This window comes from Carassius gibelio, chromosome B1, assembly GCF_023724105.1.
Source record: "Carassius gibelio isolate Cgi1373 ecotype wild population from Czech Republic chromosome B1, carGib1.2-hapl.c, whole genome shotgun sequence".
In the NCBI taxonomy this organism is placed as follows: Eukaryota; Metazoa; Chordata; class Actinopteri; order Cypriniformes; family Cyprinidae; genus Carassius; species Carassius gibelio.
Genome location: NC_068396.1, coordinates 34,339,061 through 34,363,931, shown reverse-complemented (window position 1 = coordinate 34,363,931; position 24,871 = coordinate 34,339,061). Strand labels below are relative to the sequence as shown.

Genomic DNA, 24,871 nt, shown 5'->3' with positions numbered 1-24,871 from the left:
GCAAGCACTACTCTTCACTGCTCAAAACATACAGGCTGTGAGCAAGGCCTTGTAACACTCCAAAGAGAAAGGAACAATTGAAATCGCATCATATGACCCCTTTAAGAAAATAATAAGATATATTATAATATAAATTATAAATTTACATCCCTAAAATATGAAAACCATTACATGTAAATAACTTATTGCTGCTCCCTTTTGCAAATAAATATGCAACACAGATAAATTAAACCTTTTTTTATTAATTCCACATTCATCAGTCCTACACAATCTTAAAACTCATAACTCAACACACGCACAAAAAAAAAAAAAAAAAATTCTGCCACCAGAATTTCAAAAAAATTTCTTTTTAATTTTGATTACATTTTTTCATTATTAAATAACTATAAACCATTACCTTAAAACTGATTTTAACTGAATGTGCAGATGATTTCTTGGAGTAAACCAATTTTGTGTTACAGTCACAGAAAATATTTATATGTCAATTATTCAGCTGCCTATTTGACTCCAAAATTGGAGCCACACCACATTTGGAAGCACTTTTCTGCCTCCTCCACCTTCTTCTTCTCTTCCTTCTTATCTTCAGCTGCCTGATCATCAGATGGTTTGTAGTAAACTCTGACCATCTCTTCATTAAACCTATTTGGCAGGAAACTGGAGAGCTGAAAATAAGACACATAACACAACCAGTTTTCAAAAATATTTTATACAAAGTTCAAGTCTGTGTGCAATTAGTTATTTATTATTTATTTGCTTGTTTGTTTATTAATTATTTAATTGTTTATTTGTTTATTCATTTACTTATTTATTTGGATGTTTCAATCCAAAGTTGTGAATATCGCAAAATTTTAATATTGCATAAAACAAAATCGCCACTTCCTTATAGACTGGTGCCTAACACGTCAAATAAAAGACTAATTCACTGCAGAAGTAGAAGCTAATGTTTTTTAATCTATTTTATTTAAATAAATTACTTGCTCCCCAGAGCAGCAATAACTGCTGTCATGTTAAAATGCTTTTTGGAGGTGGACGACTGCTGTTTGAGAACGCAGTCATTCTTTGAGGCCATTATGCTGAATCACTTTGACGGATACTTTGGCTCAGGCATTTCAGAATAACCAAAACAACATTTAATTTCATATTCTGTAAATATGTTTCCATGATAGTTTATGTATGTGTACTTATTTATATGTATTTTTTTATGTTTGTTTTATATTTAGAATTTAATTGCCATTTCCATCCAGCCTTATTTTTTCTTTTTTTATGTGATATTTTAAAATGTGCATAAAAACCAGTGGATGGAAACATAGCTGATCACACTCGTTTGGAAAAATACATAGAGGTGCAATTGGTGATTGTCTTAAGATTTTTTTTTTTTTTTTTTTGTTTGCTATACATTGGTCTGGGAACGAAGAAACCCTTGGGAAGAAACACTTATTCAACATTCATTTTTGTTTCAGAAAGTGGCATAAATGTATAATTCATAATCATTTTTACCTGGAGATTCAACCAGATGACAAAATATGTCTGGAAACGACATTTGGTTGGGTCATTGACCCAGTTTTTAATTAAATAAGGGCAATCATAAGCTATTGCAGTTCATTTTGCAATGTATCATTGCCAGTCAGTAGGCGTCAATGACTCGCAATACAATTTTTTTTTCATTCAAATACATGATGTTCGCGGTGTTTTCCCCCACGCCGACTCAACCCTCCCCACGCCAGACCATGGCCCAAACTATGACTAGATGCTGACTGTATGTATGCTGGATGAAATTTTCGTCACAACACTCGGTCCGAGAATTTTGTTTGGCTTGGCTACCTGCGTGCCAACAAATGTATTTGCATGTCTCTGTGCACCGATACGCGCAGACACGGTACATCATCAGCCCGTTCACATACGATGTGCAGACAGAGCGAGAATGGCAAGAATGGTATAACTGCAGCCTGGAGATTTCCAAATAGGGGCGGGATCTCCAAAACGGGGTGGGAGCTCTAAAATAGGGTGTGGCTTTCTCCCATTGAGAGACAGGTGCACGACACGCATGCACAGTTTTCCCCCAAATCCACTTTACTGCAAACTCCACCCCACAACTGATTCTGAAGTTTTTACTGGTTGTGTCAATTAAAGTGTTTCCTAAACTATGCAACAAAAAATGCTAATCCCTAATCCTACCTTATTTAACAGAATTTGCCTACAAAAAACGACCCGTTTGGACTACATCCCTCTAGTTCCTGCAGTAATGACGTCACTACAACAGTTTTTTGACTAACCTCCGCCCACATGAATACAAAAAAAGGGGGGCGTGGTCTTGTTGCACTCTGATGGAGAAGAGGAAGAGTTGCGTTTGTGTTTGTCGCCATGCCATGTCGTCGAAACGCTGTTATTTTCATCTCGGAGTCCAATCATCTTTGTTTGGGCTTCCCAGGGACGCTGTACTTGGAGAATGGTTACAATTTATGTTTAACTCAGTTCCGAAAATTATAATCCACATGTAAAACTATGTGTAAAACTATTTTGCTGAGGACAGCTTGCTGAGGACAGTTTCCTCAATCTCAATCAGTTTAATGCCAGATTCGCACAAATCGCATTCGGTATACAGATAGGTGAATTTTGTGAAAAATACTGTTTTTTTTATTTAATACTGTCCACGCGAAACATGAACACATGTTATATTGCACACTGTAAACACAATCAAAGCTTCAAAAAAGTGCGAAAAACAGGACCTTTAACCAGTGAAACTGACTGAATGGCGGGATTGGCGCTGAATAGTGTGGTAAAGAAAGTTGCGGTTCAGGAGATAAACAGTCAATAAGATTAAGCAATATGAGACTCACCGGACAATGGCACCTTTTTAGTTACACCCAGCATCACTACCCCCTCCTAGCCTGCGAATTTCGTGTTCCGGGATGGCCCCATTGATTGAAATCAAACGATCGAGTAAAATCTTTCCCCTCCGCTGGGACGGCTTCTGAGTGATTCCTGTTTACATCATGAAGCAGAGGTTCTGACTTGGGTCCAAACACCACTGGCCACAAGCTTTGGCCTCTGCTCTCATGGAGAATGTTTATTTATATAGCATATTTTATTTTAGATGAACTAAAAACAATCTTTAATTTATAAAGTTTTATTTGAAATATAAGTCAGTAACAATTGGCTGAAGCCACAGCCAATGGTGAAAGTCTTTGCGAAAAGAGACCCCGCCCCGTTTTGGAGATTCTGTCCAATTTTGGAGTTCACGCCCCATTTTGGAGATCTCTGGTTTGCAGTTATTCCCACTTGAGAATGGCAGACAAACATCAAAAACCTGATCTTCCTTCCTGGTATTGTAGTAGAGGAGACCGGGTATAGTTGTAACACTGGGAGAGCTGTAACACTACCAATTCTATGAATCGTGGATATGCTAGTCATGTGACAGTTTCAATTTCCTCAGGCTTCCGTACGATCCCACATGGAGGTTTTCCTGTCTGTGTTGCTATCTCTCCTGAAGCTACAGCAGAAAATATAATTCTGATGTAAGATAGTAACAAATGGAATCTGCCATGTCACCTTGAACAGATCTTGGCAGAAATATAAAACTATGAGTATTTACAACATTCCAGACATTGTTAGGATTGCCCCGCCTACAGCCGCAACACAGAAAAACATACAGATGGGCTTCCATTGTACAGGCAAATGGCCTTTCAATTGTAACATTTTTCAGGACTGTGACTTTGCGCCTTCACAAGTCACAACTTGTCCTTATCCATCTGGGTCTCTTTAACAGAGCTCCTCTCCATCTAACCCTTTTATTTAAGTATATTTATTAATGTTTTTAGAAGTGTGAAAAATAATTTGCTCTGCACCTCAGGAAGATATATGTGCTCAGAGACACGGACATGTAAAGTCATCTTTTAGCTCAAGGTGAGTGCCTAAACGGTCAAATACACGAAAAATATTTTTAAAATGCTGCATCATGATTATTCACGTATACCTTTGTCAGTCATGAAATAACTTAACATAAAGAGTTGAGTATATAGAATGAAAATATGCGTGTAATGGTAAACTGGATCTGTGCAGCTCTTAATGTGACAGTGGGCTATTTTCCTGTTGCGACAGTGTGCTTTATGTAACGGAGGCCAGCGAATAGTGCTGTGCAGGTAAACCTCACTCCCCGATCTCAAGAGACGCACTAGCGACAGACGCTAGTGGCTGTAGCCATTTAGCCTCCTTGTTAGTGCGTCCGCCTCCCATGACAGAAGACCCGGGTTTGAGCCCCGCTCAGAACGAGTGCGAGGAGCGTCAGAGAGGACCCGGGTGAGAGGGGTTACATTTATAATCAAACAAAAAAAGACAAATTCAAAATCACACACTGCTCTTGAGTGAAGGGTTTTTGTAGCTTTAAGAAACAAAAAAGTGTATTTCTTACAGTGAAAACTATGCTGTTTTATTTGACATTTGATTATTAATTTATGTAGTAGCCAAGGCTGTAAACTGCTTGAAACTTGCATAAAAACAACTAAATAATAATAATAATAAATAGCACAGTTTGTTTCATTTGTATCTATTTATTCTACTGTATTTGCCCTTTGTTTTTTTTATTACTGACAGTTTAATTATTTTCAATAATTTTGAATAAATCACTCACATAAATTTTTGTTCATATGACCCCCTCATAACTGTGTTGAATAACCGTGATTACAATATTGACCAAATTAATCGCTATTTAGATTTTTGCCATAATCGAGCAGCCCCACATTATATACACATATATATTTCCCCCAGGGAAAGTGGCGCCACACATAGAGTGCAAGTCTATGGGAAACACTGTGATGTATTGTTGTAATGTTTCTCTGGTCATCAGGTCTAAGGGTGTGTTCATGCACTCAGGGGACGTGGCTTTGCTCAGCGATTGCAGGGAGGGTGCGATTATGGATTTTAGTGCTATCAGGCTAAAGTTAGCATTTTCTGAAATCTCCTACTGCACCCTTAAATATTCTGAAATAAAACAGTTAAAGTGTCGAGTACCTGATAATCTTTAATGGGAGAGGCTTCGTTGGGTTTCCTCTTGCTGTAGAAAAAGACCTTTTCAATGGGGTTTTTGTCCTTCATTCCATGATCCAGATCAACCACCTGAGTAAGAAGAGATGAAATAGCTAGTTTGTGAAGATATGAAGGCAGATGTGAATTGTTTGAAACATAACTTACATAAACTGGTAAATCTTCAGCGTTCAGAGAAACAGTCAGGTCTGTAGGTCTGTACTGCTCTAATGCTGTTTTCCATGTTTTCATCAGCTCTTCCTGAAATTTCAGATTCGAGAGGGCTTGTCAGTTCTAGAGGGTTAATCAAAGTGTAAGCCAGTGTGCTTTTCACTTCTGTCTAACCTTTGACATGCTGTTCTCAGTCAGTCGAGCTTCTCCAACAAACTTTGGCAGTTTTCTTCTGATGATCTTGTTCAAGATGTCTCTGGATTTCTTCAAATTATCAGAAGTGGAGGACGATATCTGCTCAAAGATCTCATCTGACAAAAGAACAGAAGAGTCATTATTATCATCAATAAAAATTTGTTATTTCCTGTATGGTATGTCCTGAGACACATTACCACAAGTCTATAATAGAGGAAATGTGTTTATCTTGGTATAATAGGGCACATATTACTTCTTTAATTTATATATATTTGTGTGTATGTGTGTGTTTTGTGTTTTTGCTGACCTGTGAGTTTGCTGTAGTCCTCTGCTGTCTTTATGGCTTCAGAAATCTTCAGCATATCTTCAGGTTTTCCTTCATGAAGATCACGATCAGCTTGTACAAGTGCTTCTGCAAACCTAACACAGGAAAAAATACATCTGAGTTAGTGTTTCAAACATGTATAAGGTGTGCAGTCAGTTACCTAATTTGTGTAATATTCTGGAAGGAAAAATTAGAAATGCAAGATTTTTAAATCAGAAACACAGATATCACCACTGTCCAGACAGCGAAACTCACATGTCTTCAATGATGTTGCAGATTTTGTGCTGATAGGCCTGGCGATGGAGAGTGTATCGAGTGCGAAACATGTCATAAACATTATCAGCCTCCTGTTAGACACAAACATCATAGTGTGAGAAATGTTTTTTGTCTATACAAAGAAATTCTCAAGGGCCTCAAGGGTTATTCTGGAGCTCACTGACTCATGACATGGACAGAAACAATAGAAACATGGTATCACAGGTTTAGAAAAGCAGGAGGATATGTAATTAACTTAAACATACTTTAATTTAAAGTCTTCATTTGAAAGTCATATTAGTATGTCTGACATGATATATAACTATAACATATTCTGTATATATTAATAGAGCTTCTGCTAGGGCTGGACAATTAATCAAATTTCTAATCGTAATTACAATTCCCTCAATGCTGCGGAGAAAAATAGTTGAGCAATATTAGAAAGGAGTTTCTCAGAGAAAATGTAAAATAGTGTAAAGTTATCATCATCTACAGTAAATAATATCATCCAAAGATTCAGAGAATTTGGAACAATCTCTGTGCGTAAGGGTCAAGGCCGGAAAACATTGTCGGTGAAAAAAATCCACCGTGCCATTCGCCATTGCCTGCTATAACTCTATAGGTCAAAAAAGAAGCCATATCTAAACATGATCCAGAAGCGCAGCCATTTTCTCTGGGCCTATGCTCATTTTGTCAAGGTAGCCGCTGTATCATCCTAGTCTTGTGTGTTTGTGTGTGTGTGGGCGTCTCGTTACGCTGATTGTTTTATTTGGGCATTACCTCTGATCATCAGTGATCAGTAGCAGCTGCATGTAATTTCCCCAGCCTATTTAATTGCCTTGTCTTTTGTATCATCTTAGATCTTTGTTGAGTTTGAGTTTGTTGTGTCAAGCTGTACCTTTTCCAGTCTCATTGTGGATTCTACACCTGACTCATCACTCACCACTCCGGGGAATTCTTCACTGTCGTCACTCATCTCAACTGGATTGCCCATTGAAGTCCCTGTGCCACCACTCTCCTGCTGGTTGCGACAGGAAGACCTTTGCTGTAATCTCAATAAAGAGTCATTTTACTTGCGACTTTCATCCGCTTATGTTTCACGTAACGGAACGATCTTACCATCATTATGGATGCAGCGAGTTCCACTTCACTGAGTTCATCAACCACATTATTGCTTGTATGGATCAGCAGCAGGAGAGTATCTCCACCACGGGGCACGCTGTGCAAGCGCTTTAAACGCAGGTGTCCGAGCTCTCCCAAAAGTTCCAACTCCTGAGTAATCCCACTGCGCCCCCCCCACACCATTGGACCCGAGTAACCAACCTGAACCGTGCCTGCCCATTCATCAGAGCTATGCTGGTGAGCCCGATTTTTGCAGAGCCTTTCTCACCCAATGTTCTATGGACTTTTCCCTACATCCCAGGACCTTTGAGAGAGAAGAGTCCAAGGTGGTGTTTGTACTCACCCTTCTCACTGGTCAGGCGGCGCTATGGGGGACGGCGGTGTGGGAAACCAAGGACCCAAGCTGCACCTTGTTCCAGGCACTCACCACCAAGATGAAGAGGGTCCTCGACTGTGTGGTAACAGGCAAGGATGCTGCCAGACTCCTTGCAGATCTAAGACAAGGTGATCATATGGTAGCTGACTACTCCATCGAGTTCAGGACGTTGGTGGCAGAGTGCAGATGGAACGAAGAGGTGCAGTAGGATATGTTCTTGCATGGGTTGGTTGACCGTATCCAAAGGGAAATGTACATCTTGGACCCCCCCCCCAGAGTCTCAACAGACTTGTCAACCTGGTGTTGCATGTATATCCTAGTCCCAACCGCCTTGAGAAGTGCACTCATCCTAACCGCAGATCCGGAGGCGCTGAAGGCCAAACAACCAGCGAGGGAGACACGGTCGGCCCCGCCACTGATCCTGAGCCCATGGACGTAGGGAGATCCGGAAGACTTTGTCTATACTGTGGAGGAACGGGCCATTTCCTACATTCGTGTCCAGTAAAAGAGCAGGCCCGATAGTATTGAATAGGCTACTATCGGGTGGGATCTGGGCCGAGAAGTCCTCACAATCCACTCTTCTTCCGGTAAGACTGAGATGGGCCAATCACACTCACACCTGCCAAGCTTTACTGGACTCCAGAGCCAAGGTTAATTTCATGTACACTCACTTTGCCCAGAAATTTCCGCCACCCCATCACACAACTCACCAGACAGGTCTCTGTTAGTGGACAGAAACTCCCCAGTATCTCCCTTACTACCTGTCCAATAACCCTTACCACATCAGGCAACCACACTGAAAAATTCTAGGCTACAAGCTCCAGTTCTCAAAAATCCCAGGAACCATTGTTCTTTATGTGTTTTATGGCCTTATTCAAGTGATTTAAGATTTTAAGTTTTTCACTAACCACGCATAACATTTTGTTTCTCAAAAATACAATCATGTACATGCATGCATTTCACATATTATTATAGCCCAGTTTGTGTTGATTACAGTGAGATTAGACTTTACCCATTTACATATTTATAAGAAACTGAAAAAAGCACAAATATCAGGGCATGACACAACTTCTCCAGGCCCCAAATATTCCCTTAGATTCTTGTGTCTGCTTGTCCTTCTGTTTCTGTTTCTGTGTTTCAGGAGAAGGCAGTGGACATATCAAACGTGCCGTGGAGAACCTGGATCTGAGGGAAGTCTTCAGTAAGTCCCGTGCTGCTTCTCTCCCTCTGCATTGTCCCTATGACTGTGCTATATATTTATTGCCAGGTAAGTCTCTGCTTAAAGGCAAGCTTTACTCTCTTTCTGCTCCTGAGAGGGAGGCCATGGAGAAATATATTTCTGGTTCTCTAGCAGCGGGGTTCTTCCGACCTTCCTCTTCTCCAGCGGGGGCGGGGTTCTTTTTTTGTGGGGAAGAAGGATGGTTCCTTGCGGCTTTGTATTGATTAAAGATGGCGGCGCGATCACATCGCGAGGCTCAGCGTCTTACCAGATTTCGGAAATTAGTGTTAATCTACCTGGTTATTTCACTCGTGTTCGCGCGATTCAGTTATGCGAACTACATCTATACTAAACAGTCACTTTTGGACATCAACAAACGGTGTTCCAACATAGTTTTAGATTATCCTTTCGACTTCAGCGAACTCCCACCGGAGCTACTGAGGTCACCGCGGACAAGCGGATCACTCGTACCGACTGGAAGTTCTCGGCGTCGGCGTCGAGACCGTAAACAAAGACGAGGAAAGCGTGGAGGGCTGCGTGCTAAGCTAAGGCTAAATCCACATCGACCAGCTCTGCCCAGCATCTTCCTTGCCAATGTACGGTCTCTGATGAACAAGATGGATGAACTAAAGATCTGGACCCTCACACAGAAATGGCTTATGGACTGTAATGTTATGTTTTTCACTGAAACATGGCTCTGCAACGATGTCCCAAACAGCGTGGTACATATGGATGGACGCTCTTTCTTCAGGGCTGACAGAGTAGCAGCAACCTCTGGTAAAAACAAAGGTGGTGGAGTATGCATTTATGTTAACAAATCATGGTGTAAAGACTCTGTCATTGTTGATACCTACTGCTCTGCTGATCTGGAGTTCCTGATTATCAAGTGCAGGCCATTCTATCTACCACGTGAATTTACTTGCATTGTTGCAGCTGCAGTTTATGTACCTCCGGACGCTAATGCTAACGTGGCTATGAAAGAACTTTGTGCTGCTATTAGCAAATTACAAACCCTGCACCCGGATGGAGCCTTTATTGTTGCTGGGGACTTCAATCACTGCACTTTAAGATGTTTTCTCCCTAAATTTCATCAAAATGTCTCCTGCACTACAAGGGGACATAAAACACTGGACCACGTTTATACTAATGTGACTGATGCCTACAAAGTCACACCCCTCCCCCATCTGGGTCAGTCAGACCACCTCTCTTTGTTCCTGCTCCCCAAGTATACCCCGGTCATCAAATGTGTGAAACCTACAATAAGGACTGTTAAAATCTGGCTGGAAGGTGCAGACTCCACTCTTCAACATCAGTTCCAGCACACAGACTGGAGTGAGTTTGCTGCCCAGGCCACCATAAACTCTCAGATTAACATTGACACTTACACAAATTCTGTCCTGGAGCACATCAACAGATGTGTAAGCAGAGTGACCACACTCAAAAAAATAAAAATTTTCCCCAATCAGAAGCCCTGGATGAACAGAGAGGTTCGCCTCCTGCTCAAAGCAAGAGATACAGCCTTCAGGTCTGGAGACCAGGAGGCTTACAGCTCAGCCAGAGCCAACCTGAGGAAGGGTATCTGCCAGGCCAAACTCACACACAAACAAAGGATTGAAGAACACTTCAATTCTTCAGACCCCCGGCGTATGTGGCAAGGCATACAATCTATCACCGATTACAAACCACCTAACTCTGTGCCCCCCTCCAGCTCTGCCTCCCTCCCAGACGAGCTCAATCACTTTTATGCTCGCTTTGATAAAAATAATAAGGAGATCTCACTCAAAACTGAGCATCAACCCAGTGAACTGCCTCTCACACTCTCCACATCAGATGTTTACTCCACTCTGCGTAAAGTGAATGGACGGAAAGCAGCTGGCCCTGACGGAATACCTGGTCGTGTGCTTAAAGCCTGTGCGGAGCAGCTGGCTGAGGTCTTCACAGACATTTTCAATCTGTCCCTGGCCCAAACAACTGTCCCCACTTGCTTCAAAACCTCCACCATCGTGCCTGTACCGAAGCATTCCACTGCCTCGGTCCCTAACGACTTCCGTCCTGTTGCACTCACCCCCATCATTGCCAAGTGCTTTGAGAAACTGGTCGCATCCCACTTAAAATCCTGTCTCCCTGCTACATTAGACCCTTTCCAATTTGCCTATCGCAACAATAGGTCAACAGAGGACGCCATCTCAACGGCACTTCACTCTGCCCTCACCCACCTGGACAGTCAGAACACACACGTGAGAATGCTGTTCATAGATTTCAGTTCTGCATTTAATACAGTAATCCCCTCCAAGCTGATCTCCAAGCTCAGCCATCTTGGAATCAGCACACCCATCTGCAATTGGATTCTAGATTTTCTGACTAACAGACCTCAGTCTGTTAAGTTAGATAACCTCTCCTCCTCCATCATAACCCTGAACACTGGAGTGCCACAAGGCTGCGTACTTAGCCCTCTCCTGTACTCCCTATTCACCAATGACTGTGTTCCTGTTTATGGCTCCAACACCATAATCAAATTCGCAGATGACACCACGGTGGTAGGTCTGATCAAGGATGACGACGAGTCAGCCTACAGGGATGAGGTGCAGCACCTGGCTGAGTGGTGTGCCAACAACAACCTGGAACTGAACACCCAGAAGACTAAGGAGATCATTGTGGACTTCAGGCGGACTAGGAATCATGCACACACACCCATCTACATCAACGGAGCTGTAGTGGAGCGTGTGTCGAGTTTCAAGTTCCTTGGCATCCACATCTCAGATGATCTCACCTGGTCCCTAAACACCTCCACCCTGGTCAAAAAGGCTCAGCAGCGCCTTTACTTCTTACGGAGCCTTAAAAAAGTTCACCTCAGTCCTAGGATCCTTTCTGAATTCTACCGCTGTACCATTGAGAGCATACTCACAAACTGCATCTCAGTGTGGTACAGCAATTGCTCCGCATCTGACCGCAAAGCACTCCAGCGGGTGGTGAAAACTGCTCAACGGATCACCGGCACTCAGTTAACATCCATCGAGAACATTTACCAGAAGCGCTGTCTGGGCAGGGCAAGAAACATCATCAAGGATGTCTCTCACCCAAACCATGGACTTTTCACCCTCCTTCCATCCGGCAGGCGTTACAGAAGCCTACGCTCTCGCACTAGTAGGCTCAGGAAGAGCTTCTTTCCTGAGGCTGTGACACTCCTGAACGCCACACCACCAATCTAACCTGCACCTGCTCTTTTACTGCACTGGTCACAGTACTTTACATACATGTATTGCACTACTCATATTTTGCACAGACTGCACATGGTTATATCCATTACACTATAAACTGTCTAAAGCTGTTACTGTACAAGCACAGTAAACTATTCTACAAAAAATATAATTGCACTACTGTTATTTTGCATATAATTGTTAAACAATACTTTTGCACACTCATTCAACTGTATTTATTATTACTGTTCTCAAGTTCCTGCTATTCATAATGTATATATAATCATTCTTTGCTCTGTTCATAATGTACATACAATCCCTACATTAAATTAATATTTACATTCTGTATATACTCTGATCAATATTGTATATAGCAACTCCACTGTACATTCTGTATATCATAAGCTTTACTTACTCTGCACTTTTATGTATATATATAACACTATATTCTTGCACTTCTGGTTAGATGCTAACTGCATTTCATTAGCTCTGTACTTGTACTCTGCATAATGACAATAAAGTTGAATCTAATCTAATCTAATTAACTAGGACTGGACAACATCATGTTAAAGCATACCTATCCTTTGCTGTTGATGTATTCAGCTTTCGAGAGGTTTCAGGGAGCATCCGTTTTCATAAAATTGGATTTCCGTAATGCTTATCATTTGGTTCACATTCGGAAAGGGGGATGAATGGAAAACCACTTTTAACACCCCCAGAGGGCATTTTTAATATTTGGTTATGCCGTTCGGCCTTTCCAATTCCCCAGCAGTTTTCCAGGCACTCATGAATGACGTGTTTAGGGACATGGTAGATCAATTCATATATGTCTACCTGGATGACATATAGATTTTTTCATCTTCTTTCCAGGAACACATTCAGCATGTCAGAAGAGTGCTTCAGAGGCTGCTAGAGAATAGTTTTTTGTCAAGGTGGAGAAATGCAATTTTCATGCAGTCTGTTTCTTTTATAGGATACATCATCTCGTCTGAGGGAGTACATATGGATCATGACATGGTTAAGGCTGTGGTAAATTGGCCAAGTCCAGATTCCCATAAGGCCCTACAGAGGTTTCTGGGGTTTGCCAATTTTTATTGGAGTTTCATGCACAATTTCAGCCAACTAGCCGTTCCTCTGACTGCCTTGACCTCCCCCAGAATGACATTCAGGTTGTCTGATACAGCTGAGGCTGTATTCGCTATTCTCATAGCCCCTGATACTTCACATCACTTCATGGTGGAGGTCGATGCATCAGAGGTGGGGGTAGGTGCAGTTCTATCTCAACGTCCTTCCACAGACGACAAGATGCATCCCTGTGCATTTTTTCCCCATTGTTTATCACCCGCCAAACGTAATTTTGATATTGGGAACAAAGAGCAGTTGGCAGTCAAATTAGTGTTGGAAGAATGTTGTCATTGGTTAGAAGGGTCGGAGGTACCTTTTATCAGTTGGATTGACCATAAGAACCTGGAATATATCAGGTCTGCTAAAAGACTTAACTGGCAGGCTTGGTGGGCACTTTTTTTTGGACGATTACATTTTTCTCTTTCATACACCCCGGATTCCAAAAATGTCAAACCGATTCTTTGTCACATATTTTTGATCCTTCTGAATGCCCGTCTACTCCTGAGTGTATTTTACCAGAGATATTAGTGGTCTCCACTCTGACATGGGTGATTGAATCGAGGGTCAGAACGGCAGAAGTGGTAACGCCTCCAACCTATTGCCCACCGAATAGAAAATTTGTGCCGGAGGGGTTAAGGTCCAACGTCATTCAGTGTGGGGATTGTTCCAACATTGTGTGTCATCCAGGAGTTAATGACCAGTTTTTTTGTCAAGCAACGATTCTGGTGGCTGTTGATGGCTCATTACATTCATAATTTTGTTTTGGCTTGTTCGGTTTGTGCCACTGGTAAGACTTCCAATCGACCCCCAGATAGGCAACTCCAACCGCTGTCAGTCCCTTTGAGACCTTGGTCCCACAATGCTCTAGATTTCATTACCACCCTCCCACCCTCACAGGGGAAAATGGTAGTTTTGACAGCAGTGGACTGGTGCTCGAAGGCGGCTCATGTTATTCCCTTTCCCAAATTACCATCTGCCAAGGTCACAGCGGTAACTGTCGTACATCACGTCTTTCAGCTATATGCCCTCCCGATGGACATGATTTCCGACAGAGGACCCCAATTTGTGTCCAAATTTTGGCAGGAGTTTTGTAAGTTACTGGGTGTGACTGTCAGTCTATCTTCGGGGTTCCATCCCCAAAGCAATGGCCAAACCGAGAGAGCCAACCAAGATTTGGAGAGAGTGTTGCAATGTTTGATATCCAAGAATCCTTCCTCTTGGAGTCAGCAACTCTCTATGGTTGAGTATGCTCATAACTGGTTACCGGTGTCATCCACAGGCCTTTCTTCGTTTGAATGTAGCTTAAGTTACCAGCCACCTATTTTTTCCAGTCTGAAATCCGATGTCGGGGTCCTCTCTGCCCATGCCTTCATCCAGAGGTGCCGCCACACTTGGAGTAGAGCCTGTGAGACTCTTCTTCAGGTGGGGGAGCACACCAAGGCCCAGACCGATCGCCACCGGTCGAAGCCTCCCATATAAGTTGTGGGTCAAAAAGTGTGGCTTTCTACCAAAACCATTCGGTTCTGCTCCATATCTAACAAGTTAGCTCCAAAATGTATTGGCCTTTTTTTCTGTCCTACTCAAACTTCTTCCAACGTACAGGAAGATTCATCTCGCCTTCCATGTATCAAAGATTAAACCCATGTTTCATTCACACAAGGAACCGACATATTCGGTGAACCATATTCCGTACTCGAGATGGAGTGGACGTGGATTCAAGTACTTGGTGGACTGAGAAGGTTACGGTCCGGAGGAGAGAAGATGGGTACCTGCTAGGGACATCCTGGATCACTCCCTTATCAATGATTACAATCGACAGGTAGGATAGTCTGTGAACGCCAGTAGGCGTTCCTATGGGGGAGGGTACTGTCAACTTTCATCTGATTATCTTTCACGTAACATATTTAAAATGGACTGTGGCAAAGTGGAAAACTGTTCTGCGGTCAGACAAATCAAAATTTGAAGTTATTTTTGGAATACTGGGACACCATGTCATCCGGACTAAAGAGGACAAGGACAACCCAAGTTGTTATCAGCACTCAGTTCAGAAGCCTGCATCTCTGATGGTATGGGGTTGCATGAGTGTGTGTAGCATGGGCAGCTTACACATCTGGAAAGGCACCATCAATGCTGAAAGGTATATCCAAGTTCTAGATCCACATATGCTCCCATACAGACATTGTCCCTCTAAGGGAAGACCTTACATTTTCCAACATGACAATGCCAGACAATGCCAGACATACTGCATCAATTACAACATGATGGCTGCGTAGAAGAAGGATCCAGGAACTGAAATGACCAGCCTGCAGTCCAGATCTTTCACCCATAGAAAAAAAATTAGCACATCATGAAGAGGAAGATGTGACAAAGAAGAACTAAGGCAGATGAGCAACTAGAAGCCTGTATTAGACCAGGATGGGACAACATTCCTATTCCTAAACTGGAGCAACTTGTCTTCTCGGTCCACAGACGTTTGCAGACTGTTATAAAAAGAAGAGGGAATGCCACACAGTGGTAAACATGGCCTCGTCCCAACTTTTTTGGAATGTGTAGCTCTCATGTAAACCAAAATGAGCCAATATTTGGCATGACATTTCAAAATGTCTCACTTTCAACATTTGATATGTTATCTAAATTCTATTGTGAATAAAATATAAATTTATGAGATTTGTAAATTATTCCATTCTGTTTTTACTCACAAATTCTACAGTTTCCCAACTTTTTTGGAATCAGGTTAGTACTTAATCGGCAATTAATCGGTCAAAGCGGCAATTAATCTTTCAAAGTACACTTAATGTTTTTCTGCTTAAGATGCATTTTTTTCTTTCTACATGTTATCTTAAAGGTTTTTCCCATTATTTACAATTTAGTTTTAGTGTAACATTAGAATACCACTATAATATTACAATATTTTTATTTTTTATAATTTTAAGAAGAAACCAATTAGATTTATAGTTGACATTTATGCTTAATACTATAGCACTAAAAGTTTTTCAGTTAGAGTGTTTTCATATTGTTTATTTTCATGTAAAATTATGTCATGCATTTGCATCATTCAATGTAAATTGTGATAATTGTAATCGATAATCACAATTACTATTTCAAGGGAATTATCAACAAATATGATTTTTGTCATAATCGTGCAGCCCTACCGTTATATGTCAAACACAGAGTGGGTGTGTTTGGTTTGAAATAATGTGTGATGATTGTATGAGGCACCTTGTCTCTGAAGCAGATGTGATTTCTTTTGTTCACTTCACAGACTCGTGCAAACTTCAGCAGACGTTGATGGTCAAAACTGTTTCGAATGCCCAGGTGATGACAGTCTCTGTCAAATAAGTATTCAATATGAAAACACAGTGGATGCATAAATAATAGGATCATCTTTATCACAGCTTGTAATAAGGTAAGACATGGTTAAAGTACAGCTGTGAATATGTACATTACTAAAATGATTACACCATAGTAGATATTTTCTCAGTTTTTTTTTTAGGCTCTTAAAGTGAGTAATGGTTTTATATTTGTCTGGCATTTGTGACGTCACATCTCAGAATAATCATTAGTGATTCAGCCAATCGGTATTGCCATTTACCTACAGATCCAGAGACATTAGTCACATGACATCAACAGCCCTTGCATCTGTGCAAAATTCTAATATTTACCGTGCAAAATAGTCCCATTTGTCCACATCGATGCCATTCTGTTTATTTGCTACAATCTCATACAGGAAGGATTTGTCTTCATCTCTGCCCTCGTATCTCCACTGAACAGAAGAGCGGTTCAGACTTCATTCTACTGAACTGTCAATTTTATTAACACACCATAAAGAGTATCAGTCTGTACCTCTGAGGTTTTTGCCCCTTCGATTAACTCTTTAATGAAGGTGATGTCTCTATCATCCAGTCCATGTTCTTTCATCACATCTTCATTCTCAGCCTTCAGACTCCTCACAATGTCATCGAACATCTGGACTGACATCTGCTCATGCTGCAGTAAATACAGAAACATAGATGGCATCATGAATACATGTAATACACAACCAGTTGCTTTGGCTGCATGAGCAGTGTGTTTGCGCTTACCTTCCAGTTTCCAGGGATGTCATCATGCAGCCCTAAGAAAAAGAAGCAGCTCTCAGGTTGAAAGTCATATTGTACATTATATTTGATTTAAGTTTATTACAAACTTTTCCAGTAATATTTACAAGGCATACATTTACAGTAGTTCGACATGTCAAAATGTAACAATGATTTGAGAGGAAACTTGTCCACAGATTCTTCTGATTAGATTTCATGTCACACTGCTGCTTACCTCTTAATTTTTTCATTTTTTTGGCTCCTGGAATAACCAGACCATCAAATACATGAGAAAACGGACCATGACCTTAAAAAAAGAAAAAGAAAAGAAAATGCATGTTTTGCAGTCTTATGTCTCTTTTTATGTCTTAAGTGTCTTTAAGGCCATTTTGCGCATGACCTCTAAAAGTGATAATCACCGTTTGAAACTTGCAGTATCTTCTTGTTTTTCAAATTTATACACTTAAACGGGATTCTAGTTTTGGGCCACTAAACTCTGTGTCCCTTTTGTTTCAAATATCACAAAACTATCAGTAATAACTATTACTGTACTTATCACTGTACTGTGTAGCTAAGGTCAACATAAATCTCTGCTGAAGTTTACGAAGGTTTGGGTGAAATGGAAACCATTACAAATACAAAAATAGTATTAAATTAAATTTATTCTTAGTATTTATTAACTTTGGAACAACAATTTTGGAGAAAATAACAAAATGTTAAAAATAACAAGAGATGAAGATTCCAGTATAAATAGTTCATAAATAAGTATTAGCACTACTCACCCAAGTCGTGACACAGACCAGCGATCTGAACACACAGGAAATCCTGTTTGGTAATTTTGAGCTCTGGCTGATTGTTGTGAAGAACTTTTACCAGACGTCCTGCTAAATGTGCCACACTAAAACACAAACACACACACACACACACACACACACACACCCGCGTGACTTTACCTTAACAAAATCGAAAGCACCGAATCTTACAAAAAGATTAATAATGTTCTTTTTTTTTGCTTGCATGTCATGTGACTGTTATTCATCACATGGAAGAGCATGCCTTACCTTTTTTATTATTATTATTTATTTTTTTATTTTTAATATGGTATTATTAATTCAGTCTCACCCAAGCGAGTGTTCAAAGCGATTGTGAGAAGCACCCGGATACACCAGATATGTTCCTCCCAGCTGTTTGATGTGTCTGAGTCTCTGAAACTGAGGAGTGTCAATGATCTTCACCATCAGGGGGTGCAGCTCCATGTGTCCATGAATGGGGTCATTGAAGATCTACAGGAAAAAAAAAGAAAAGAAAAATAAATCCCTGGTTTATCTCACTAAAATGAATTTGTGACTCAATGTACGAAGTTCTGAGGATATTCCTGTTAGCTGGGTTTATGAGTGAGTCATTGAATCATTCGCTCAACTGATTTCCAATGATTCATTGGCTGATCTGGTTCATTCAGAAACAGAAATCTGCTCTAGTCAGTTTTTTTTTTTTAATCCTGCTTCTACAACACGTGTATTCCGCTTTTGAAATTGCTTTTGAATGAGAGCTTGCTGTTCAATTTTCACTTTCAATTTTTTAATCATGCTCACTCTGCGTAAAGGGAGCACATCTTACAAAATCAAATATTTGTCAATGAGTTTGTCAATGAGCTCAGGATCTGTTGAGCAGCAAATCCTTCAGCATGGTTTTGTCAGTCAACTCCTGTATGGAGCAGAGCGGAGGCTTTCAGTTTATAACTGTAGTGAACGTTTCCAAATTTAACTCAATTATTTTTATTTCAATAAAAAGCATATGACCAAACACATACACCCACTACTGTAGAAAACCGTCATTTGTTTAACTCCATTATTCTTGTAATACGCAAAATATTTGATCCCTGTCCATTGCCAAAAGATTTTAATCCAGGATCCCAATCCCAGTGCAGCCCCCTGCTCTGCTCTGAGTTCATTTATAAGTGTTTGTTTTGTTGTTGGAGCAAAACTTTCTTCACAAATAGTTCCTCCCATTGAAATGATTCCTCTTTATGTACACAAATTGAGGAAACTTTTAACACACTGACCAAAGGCGGACTTACCCATTAGGCAAAAACAGGTGACCCCCTTGAGCCCAAAAAAGCCAAGGGCCTAATGTATAATTTCCTTTCCTAAATTAAGTATTTACATAACCAATTTATATTTAGTTAAAATAGACCTTTTTAAATGTTTTTTTTTTTGGTTAAATTCCTAAAATAAGATACTTTCACATTTTATTCTACGACATAAAACAGAATGCTTACACCCCACTCGTGACTTCTTTTAATTGTTGTGTTTCTTTAAAAGATGGTTGCTAGCAAGTTGCTAAATGGGACTGTGGGCACTGTCAGGGGCATTAATGTCATCACGCCAAACAGTTGATCAATTTGCAGTGTTTTCCAGCAGTAGTATAATTTGTAATACAATTAATTGTAGTATAACTAATTTATTGTTTGAGGTATTTTATATTTTTGGTCGACAATGTTTTTTTTTTTTTTTTTTTTTTTTTTTTTTTGTCCTGTAATGGAACACAAGTCTTCAGATAGAAAATGCTTGTTTTATCACTTTCCTACTGATGCAGAGACTCCACACCACACCACATTTAATGGCTTAGTCATGGTGAAAGTAACCTTAACTATGTATAGCACTTAAAGCCACATTAAATTTAAATGTTTACGTCCACATGAAGCTGTTAGAAAGCATAGATTGATGATTTCCTACACAGCAAAAAATCCAGAGTGAAAATAACTCTGCTGGGAGTTCATGTGAGACCACACTCAAGAGTGTGAATGGTCTAAAATAGGAGTGTTAAATTAACACTGAAGCTGAGTTAAAGTTAATGAGATAATTAAGTGATTAATTGAGTGATGATTGACCATTATTGACGGGACCTGATGTTAACATGCAGAATCAACAAAGATGAAAATCGCTATTTTATGTCACCATTATAGTGGTCAGTGTTTGCTATAGTTGGGCTCTTGACCCCTAAAATTTTAAAGTCAGATTTTAATTTGAGTGTGGTCTCACATGTACTCCCATCAGAGTTAATTTCTCTCAGATTTTTTTGCTGTGTAAAAGCAAGGATAAAATAATATTTTGTGTAACTTACCTAGCCTAACAAAGATGAAATGTGGTACTTTATTCACTAAAATAAGTTTAATCTGACCATATCCAAAAACTCACTCACTCTAGTTATGATAATTTTATTTATTCACTATACTGTTTATTATTAATGTCTCATTTCAGTTTTAGTTTGGATCTAGTTTTGTATTTATTCCAATTTATATGAAAGGTTCATGTGGTGTGAATTAAAATTCATATACAGAGTAAATCCTTTTCAGTGAACACATTAAAAATAAGTTAGAAAACATCGTGCGAAGCGTGGAGGTGGTGACGCTGAAGTCGAGCGCCCGTGGTGCTGTAGATCAATTGTAGCCTGAGTTTAGCTTTTAAATTCTGGTGCTTTTATTTAGGCTTCAAAATTTATTAAAGTTATTTTACTTTGTGAAGATTACCTTGATAGACAAAACGTGTAAGTTTCATGAACTATGGTTGAACACAGAGCTTATTTTTTTGCGAATCCTATAAGCTTTTTGTCGAGGTAAATGCCCATCCACCTCCAGGGTGATGTCATATATCCTTCTATTTACATTAAATACTAGCTTCACTGACAGTCCCAGTTCGCGCATGCATGATAAGTCCAATACTGCACAGATGCATCAAACATCCAATACATATAGGATCTGATCCAGCTAATGTCATCATGACAGGCTGCAGCGAGGACCCTTTGTTCTATTCTGGAAAAGAGGGCAGGGAGCAGCAGCTCATTTGCATTTAAAGAGACAGGCATGAAAAAAAATTATGTTTTGCTTTCACTCAAAATTTTTGAAATGATAAATGATCTGTGGGGTATTATATATATATATATATATATATATATATATATATATATATATATATATATATATATATATATATATATATATATATATATATATATATATATGAATGAGTTTCTGAATGGAATTAACTGTCTCCAGAAAAGTTTCAATGGCATTTTCATTTTATCTGATGAAGTAGTGTTTATGAGCACTGCTTTGTTTATAGCTATCACCGGGAAAACCACTATAGTTGTGACGTTCCAAAAGTGCTTCTGCTGGCAGAGGAATGGGCATTTTCATTAATACCATCTGCAGTTTTTGTTCAGAATAATGCTAGAATCCACCCACAACCCCCTTTTATAATTTATATAATTTTTACTTCTGACTCATCCCTTTCTTAAAAAATAATTTAAAGGCTTGATTGTGAAGTTTATCATTTAAGAATTTATTTCACTTCTGTGAAAACCCATATCTCAACTGTAAATCAAATGATTTCCTTGGTCTACAACATGAAAGTATTCCATTATAACACATACATAAAAATGTAGAAACATTGGACACAACTATTGGGCACCATTGTGCAGCACCAAGCATCACACAAAACACCTCAAGGTGGATCTAGATAAATGTGTGCAAATGTATTGGGCCCATCACTGTAAAACCAAACAGTGAAATGAATCAAATTAAATTAGTTAATTGCACTCAAATAAAAATGAAAGTACATTGGACTTAATTTAAATAAGTTCTGTAAACTAAAAATTTTGCTGTAGTAAGGTGAACTTAAAATGATTGTGTTTTCAAGTTCCCAGCATGCTTTGCATCAGAAAACAAGGGAAATAAATAAATGTAGAAATTGAGTGTTATTTTGTGTGTTTTTTACAAGATTAGCATAGAGGGACTTAAGTTAGTACTTGAATGTTGTGTTATGTCAGAACTTACAAAGGTTACTATTATGTTGTTTTTGTAGTGTTACCGTTGTGGTGAAGAGTAGAGCCTGTGGTTAGGTTGAGAATGGACAACAATAGACTAAGTTTGAGTTTATTTCCCACATTATATGAGTTGAAAAAAGAGAACATTTTAAGTGAAGTACTCTCTAATTATAAGTTGAGAAATATCAATATTTATAAGATGACTGAGCTAATTTAAGGCAACTGGAAATGAAATTTCTAATTTAATGTAAACTTAAGAGTTCTGTGAACTTATTAGGGTTTACAGTGTATGGTAACAGACACTTGAAAATATATATTTTATTGAACTAAAAATGTTTAAGTTAATTTGACTTAAAATTTTCAACTATTTTTTCGAGTTAAGTGAACTTTTGTGAATTGAGGTTTTACAGTGTAGATTTTGCCTGGTGCCCCCAAATCACTAAATATGCCCCTCACACTGACATAATGTGATGACTTGGCATTTCAGTTTAAAGATAACAAATAATTATCTACTAAATGAATACTGTTGACAACATAACTATAGACTGTTATGTTTCTGCATGGAAGTGAGAATAAAATGATACCATCATCATAATATTTTTTATTATTTTTTTTTTACCTTCATTTGTTCTTTTGAGAAGTTTAAAGAGTATTTCTTCAGGATGTCCTGCAATTCATCCTTGATAATCTCCCATAACTGTTGTTTCTCAGGCTCTGTAAAGGCATAACATTTTTAATCCTCAGTATACTATATATATATATATATATATATATATATATATATATATATATATATATATATATATATATATATATATATTAGTGCTGTCAAAATTAGAGCGTTAACGCATTCGATTAATTTGAAATTTTTAACGCGTTAAAAAAAATAACGCAATTAACGCGGTTGCAGTTTTTTTTATTTCCAGTTGTGGCCTATGTGTGTTCAACGTGCAAAGAAATATGGATAAGACCAAGGAAGGACTTTTAGACGGAAAGTCTGCCACAAGAAACATTACTCTTCATTCAGTCTGCCACAAGAAACAGCAACATTAAAATCATGAACTCAAATGTCATTGTTTAAAAAAAAAAAAAAACAATGACTGTAACAGTGCGTAAATCAGACCTTTCTGTAACGCTAACATTAATAAGCTTAAACAAAAATAACGAAATAATTGTGTAGCGGAGTATTTTTTGTACACAGTGCCGCGAACTGTCAATCACTCCTGTACGCGTGCATCACTGTCCTCCTCGCAGCTGCAGCAACTTGCGCTCTCTCTCTTCATCAAGCTTTAAAACAAAAAGGGGACAAAAAGATCATATTGTCTTTGTGCATAGGCTATAGATTAATTAGATAAATGAATATCTAAATTTGTGCCTTGCCGTCTACAGTATTTTTTTAGAACTTAGAAAAAAGATGCTGCAGCCAATGAGCAGCCGGCGGGGGCTGCAGGACGACTCAACCTCCGCAGACAGTTTTTAATGTTTATCAGACAATAAATACTCAAGATTTTGCTTTAGTATAACTCACAACGAGTTTCACACACCTTCTCCGGCCACGTTGAGTTGTTGACACTAACAGTGGTAAAAGCGACACATGCGCTATTCACTTGTATAACTTAAGGGTGAATGGGTAATGTAGTTTCTGCTCTGGGTGGGATGAATTAGGAAGCTTGCATTGTGAAGGGCGCTCTGAAAATCGGCAGTGCAGGTAAAAGATTAAAACCTCTATTAAAACAGATGTCCAAATGAGCGTACCGGTACGCTACAAGCACGTTCTGGGCGCACGGAGAGGTGGCGGTACGCTCAAGAGCTATATTTGGAAGTGGCGGTACTGAATACCGGTGCATACCGGCCCACTTAAAGCACTGGCAATGACTATACTTAGGAATTTTTTTGCAGTCCACTTAGAATTCAACATGGAAATCATTTTTGTTTTTTATTGGCATTGATTGTTTTGAAATTCAAATGGTACTTACATGCCTGTGTTTTTATTTCTGTAATAAATATGGCTTTCAAGCCAACAGTTAATTTGGAGGATATTGATGGTTTATTGCAGGTATGTTGTTTACATGAGAAAATCTGTGTTACAAGTTAAACAAAAATTCCAATAAACAATCATATTTTGAATTTAAATAGTTTCTTTGTCTTGAGTTTACATTAATTATTTACATTTTACATTTACATATCCAAAAAGTTTCAGTCTTTTAATTGCGATTAATCGCGATTAATTTTAAAAAAATGTGCGATTAATTAGTACATTTTTTTAATCGATTGACAGCACTAATATATATATATATATATATATATATATATATATATATATATATATATATATATATATATATATATATATATATATATATGCTGAATGTAATTGCTATGGTAAATCTCGGCTACACAGTACACCTAGCAAAGTTTATATATATATATATATATATATATATATATATATATATATATATAATATGTACAGGATAATACATTAATATTACTACTAATATTCACTAATATAATATAACACATATATAAAATTGTCCCATACAAAATTTATGCTGAATTGATATTCAAGTAGTGTGACTAGTTTTAGGGATTCGAGTAGATGATGTTATGTTTATGTCTCTCTGACGTAGTTCCTGTGGGTGGATTTTCCTCTTGCAAAACAGTAGGCTGTCTTTCTACCTTGATAAATCTATCGGGTTTACTGTCTTTACAGAACAGGTTATGTGATGACAGGAGTTGAAAGACTGGATATAATTTGTTGCTTAATTTTTCAGTAATCTAATTCCTTGAAGCCTATTTTGAAAACAGAAAATTACTCTCTGCGCAAATGAACCTTACGTTTACATCCACACACAACACACAACACATCTGTCTTCCCTTACCTTCACTTGCTTCATAGGACTTTTTTAGATCCTGGAGACTTTTCCTGTAATCGGAGAGAGTTTTTCTGGTTGGTTCAGCTCGAGGCAT

At 38.9% G+C, this 24,871-nt stretch overlaps 1 protein-coding gene across 1 annotated transcript; it reads right to left on the bottom strand.

The window, feature by feature from the left end:
• Nucleotides 1-497: 497 nt before the first annotated feature.
• On the bottom strand, nucleotides 498-24,871 carry LOC127949473 (deoxynucleoside triphosphate triphosphohydrolase SAMHD1-like). The gene is made up of 15 exons (XM_052546810.1): nucleotides 24,784-24,871; nucleotides 22,521-22,615; nucleotides 18,200-18,360; nucleotides 17,860-17,975; nucleotides 17,313-17,384; nucleotides 17,084-17,115; nucleotides 16,848-16,991; nucleotides 16,667-16,767; nucleotides 16,224-16,332; nucleotides 5,966-6,057; nucleotides 5,693-5,805; nucleotides 5,365-5,501; nucleotides 5,188-5,280; nucleotides 5,008-5,112; nucleotides 498-662 (listed from the first exon to the last, which is right to left on the bottom strand). The coding sequence occupies exons 1-15, from the start codon at nucleotides 24,869-24,871 to the stop codon at nucleotides 498-500; spliced, it is 1,623 nt and encodes a 540-aa protein (XP_052402770.1).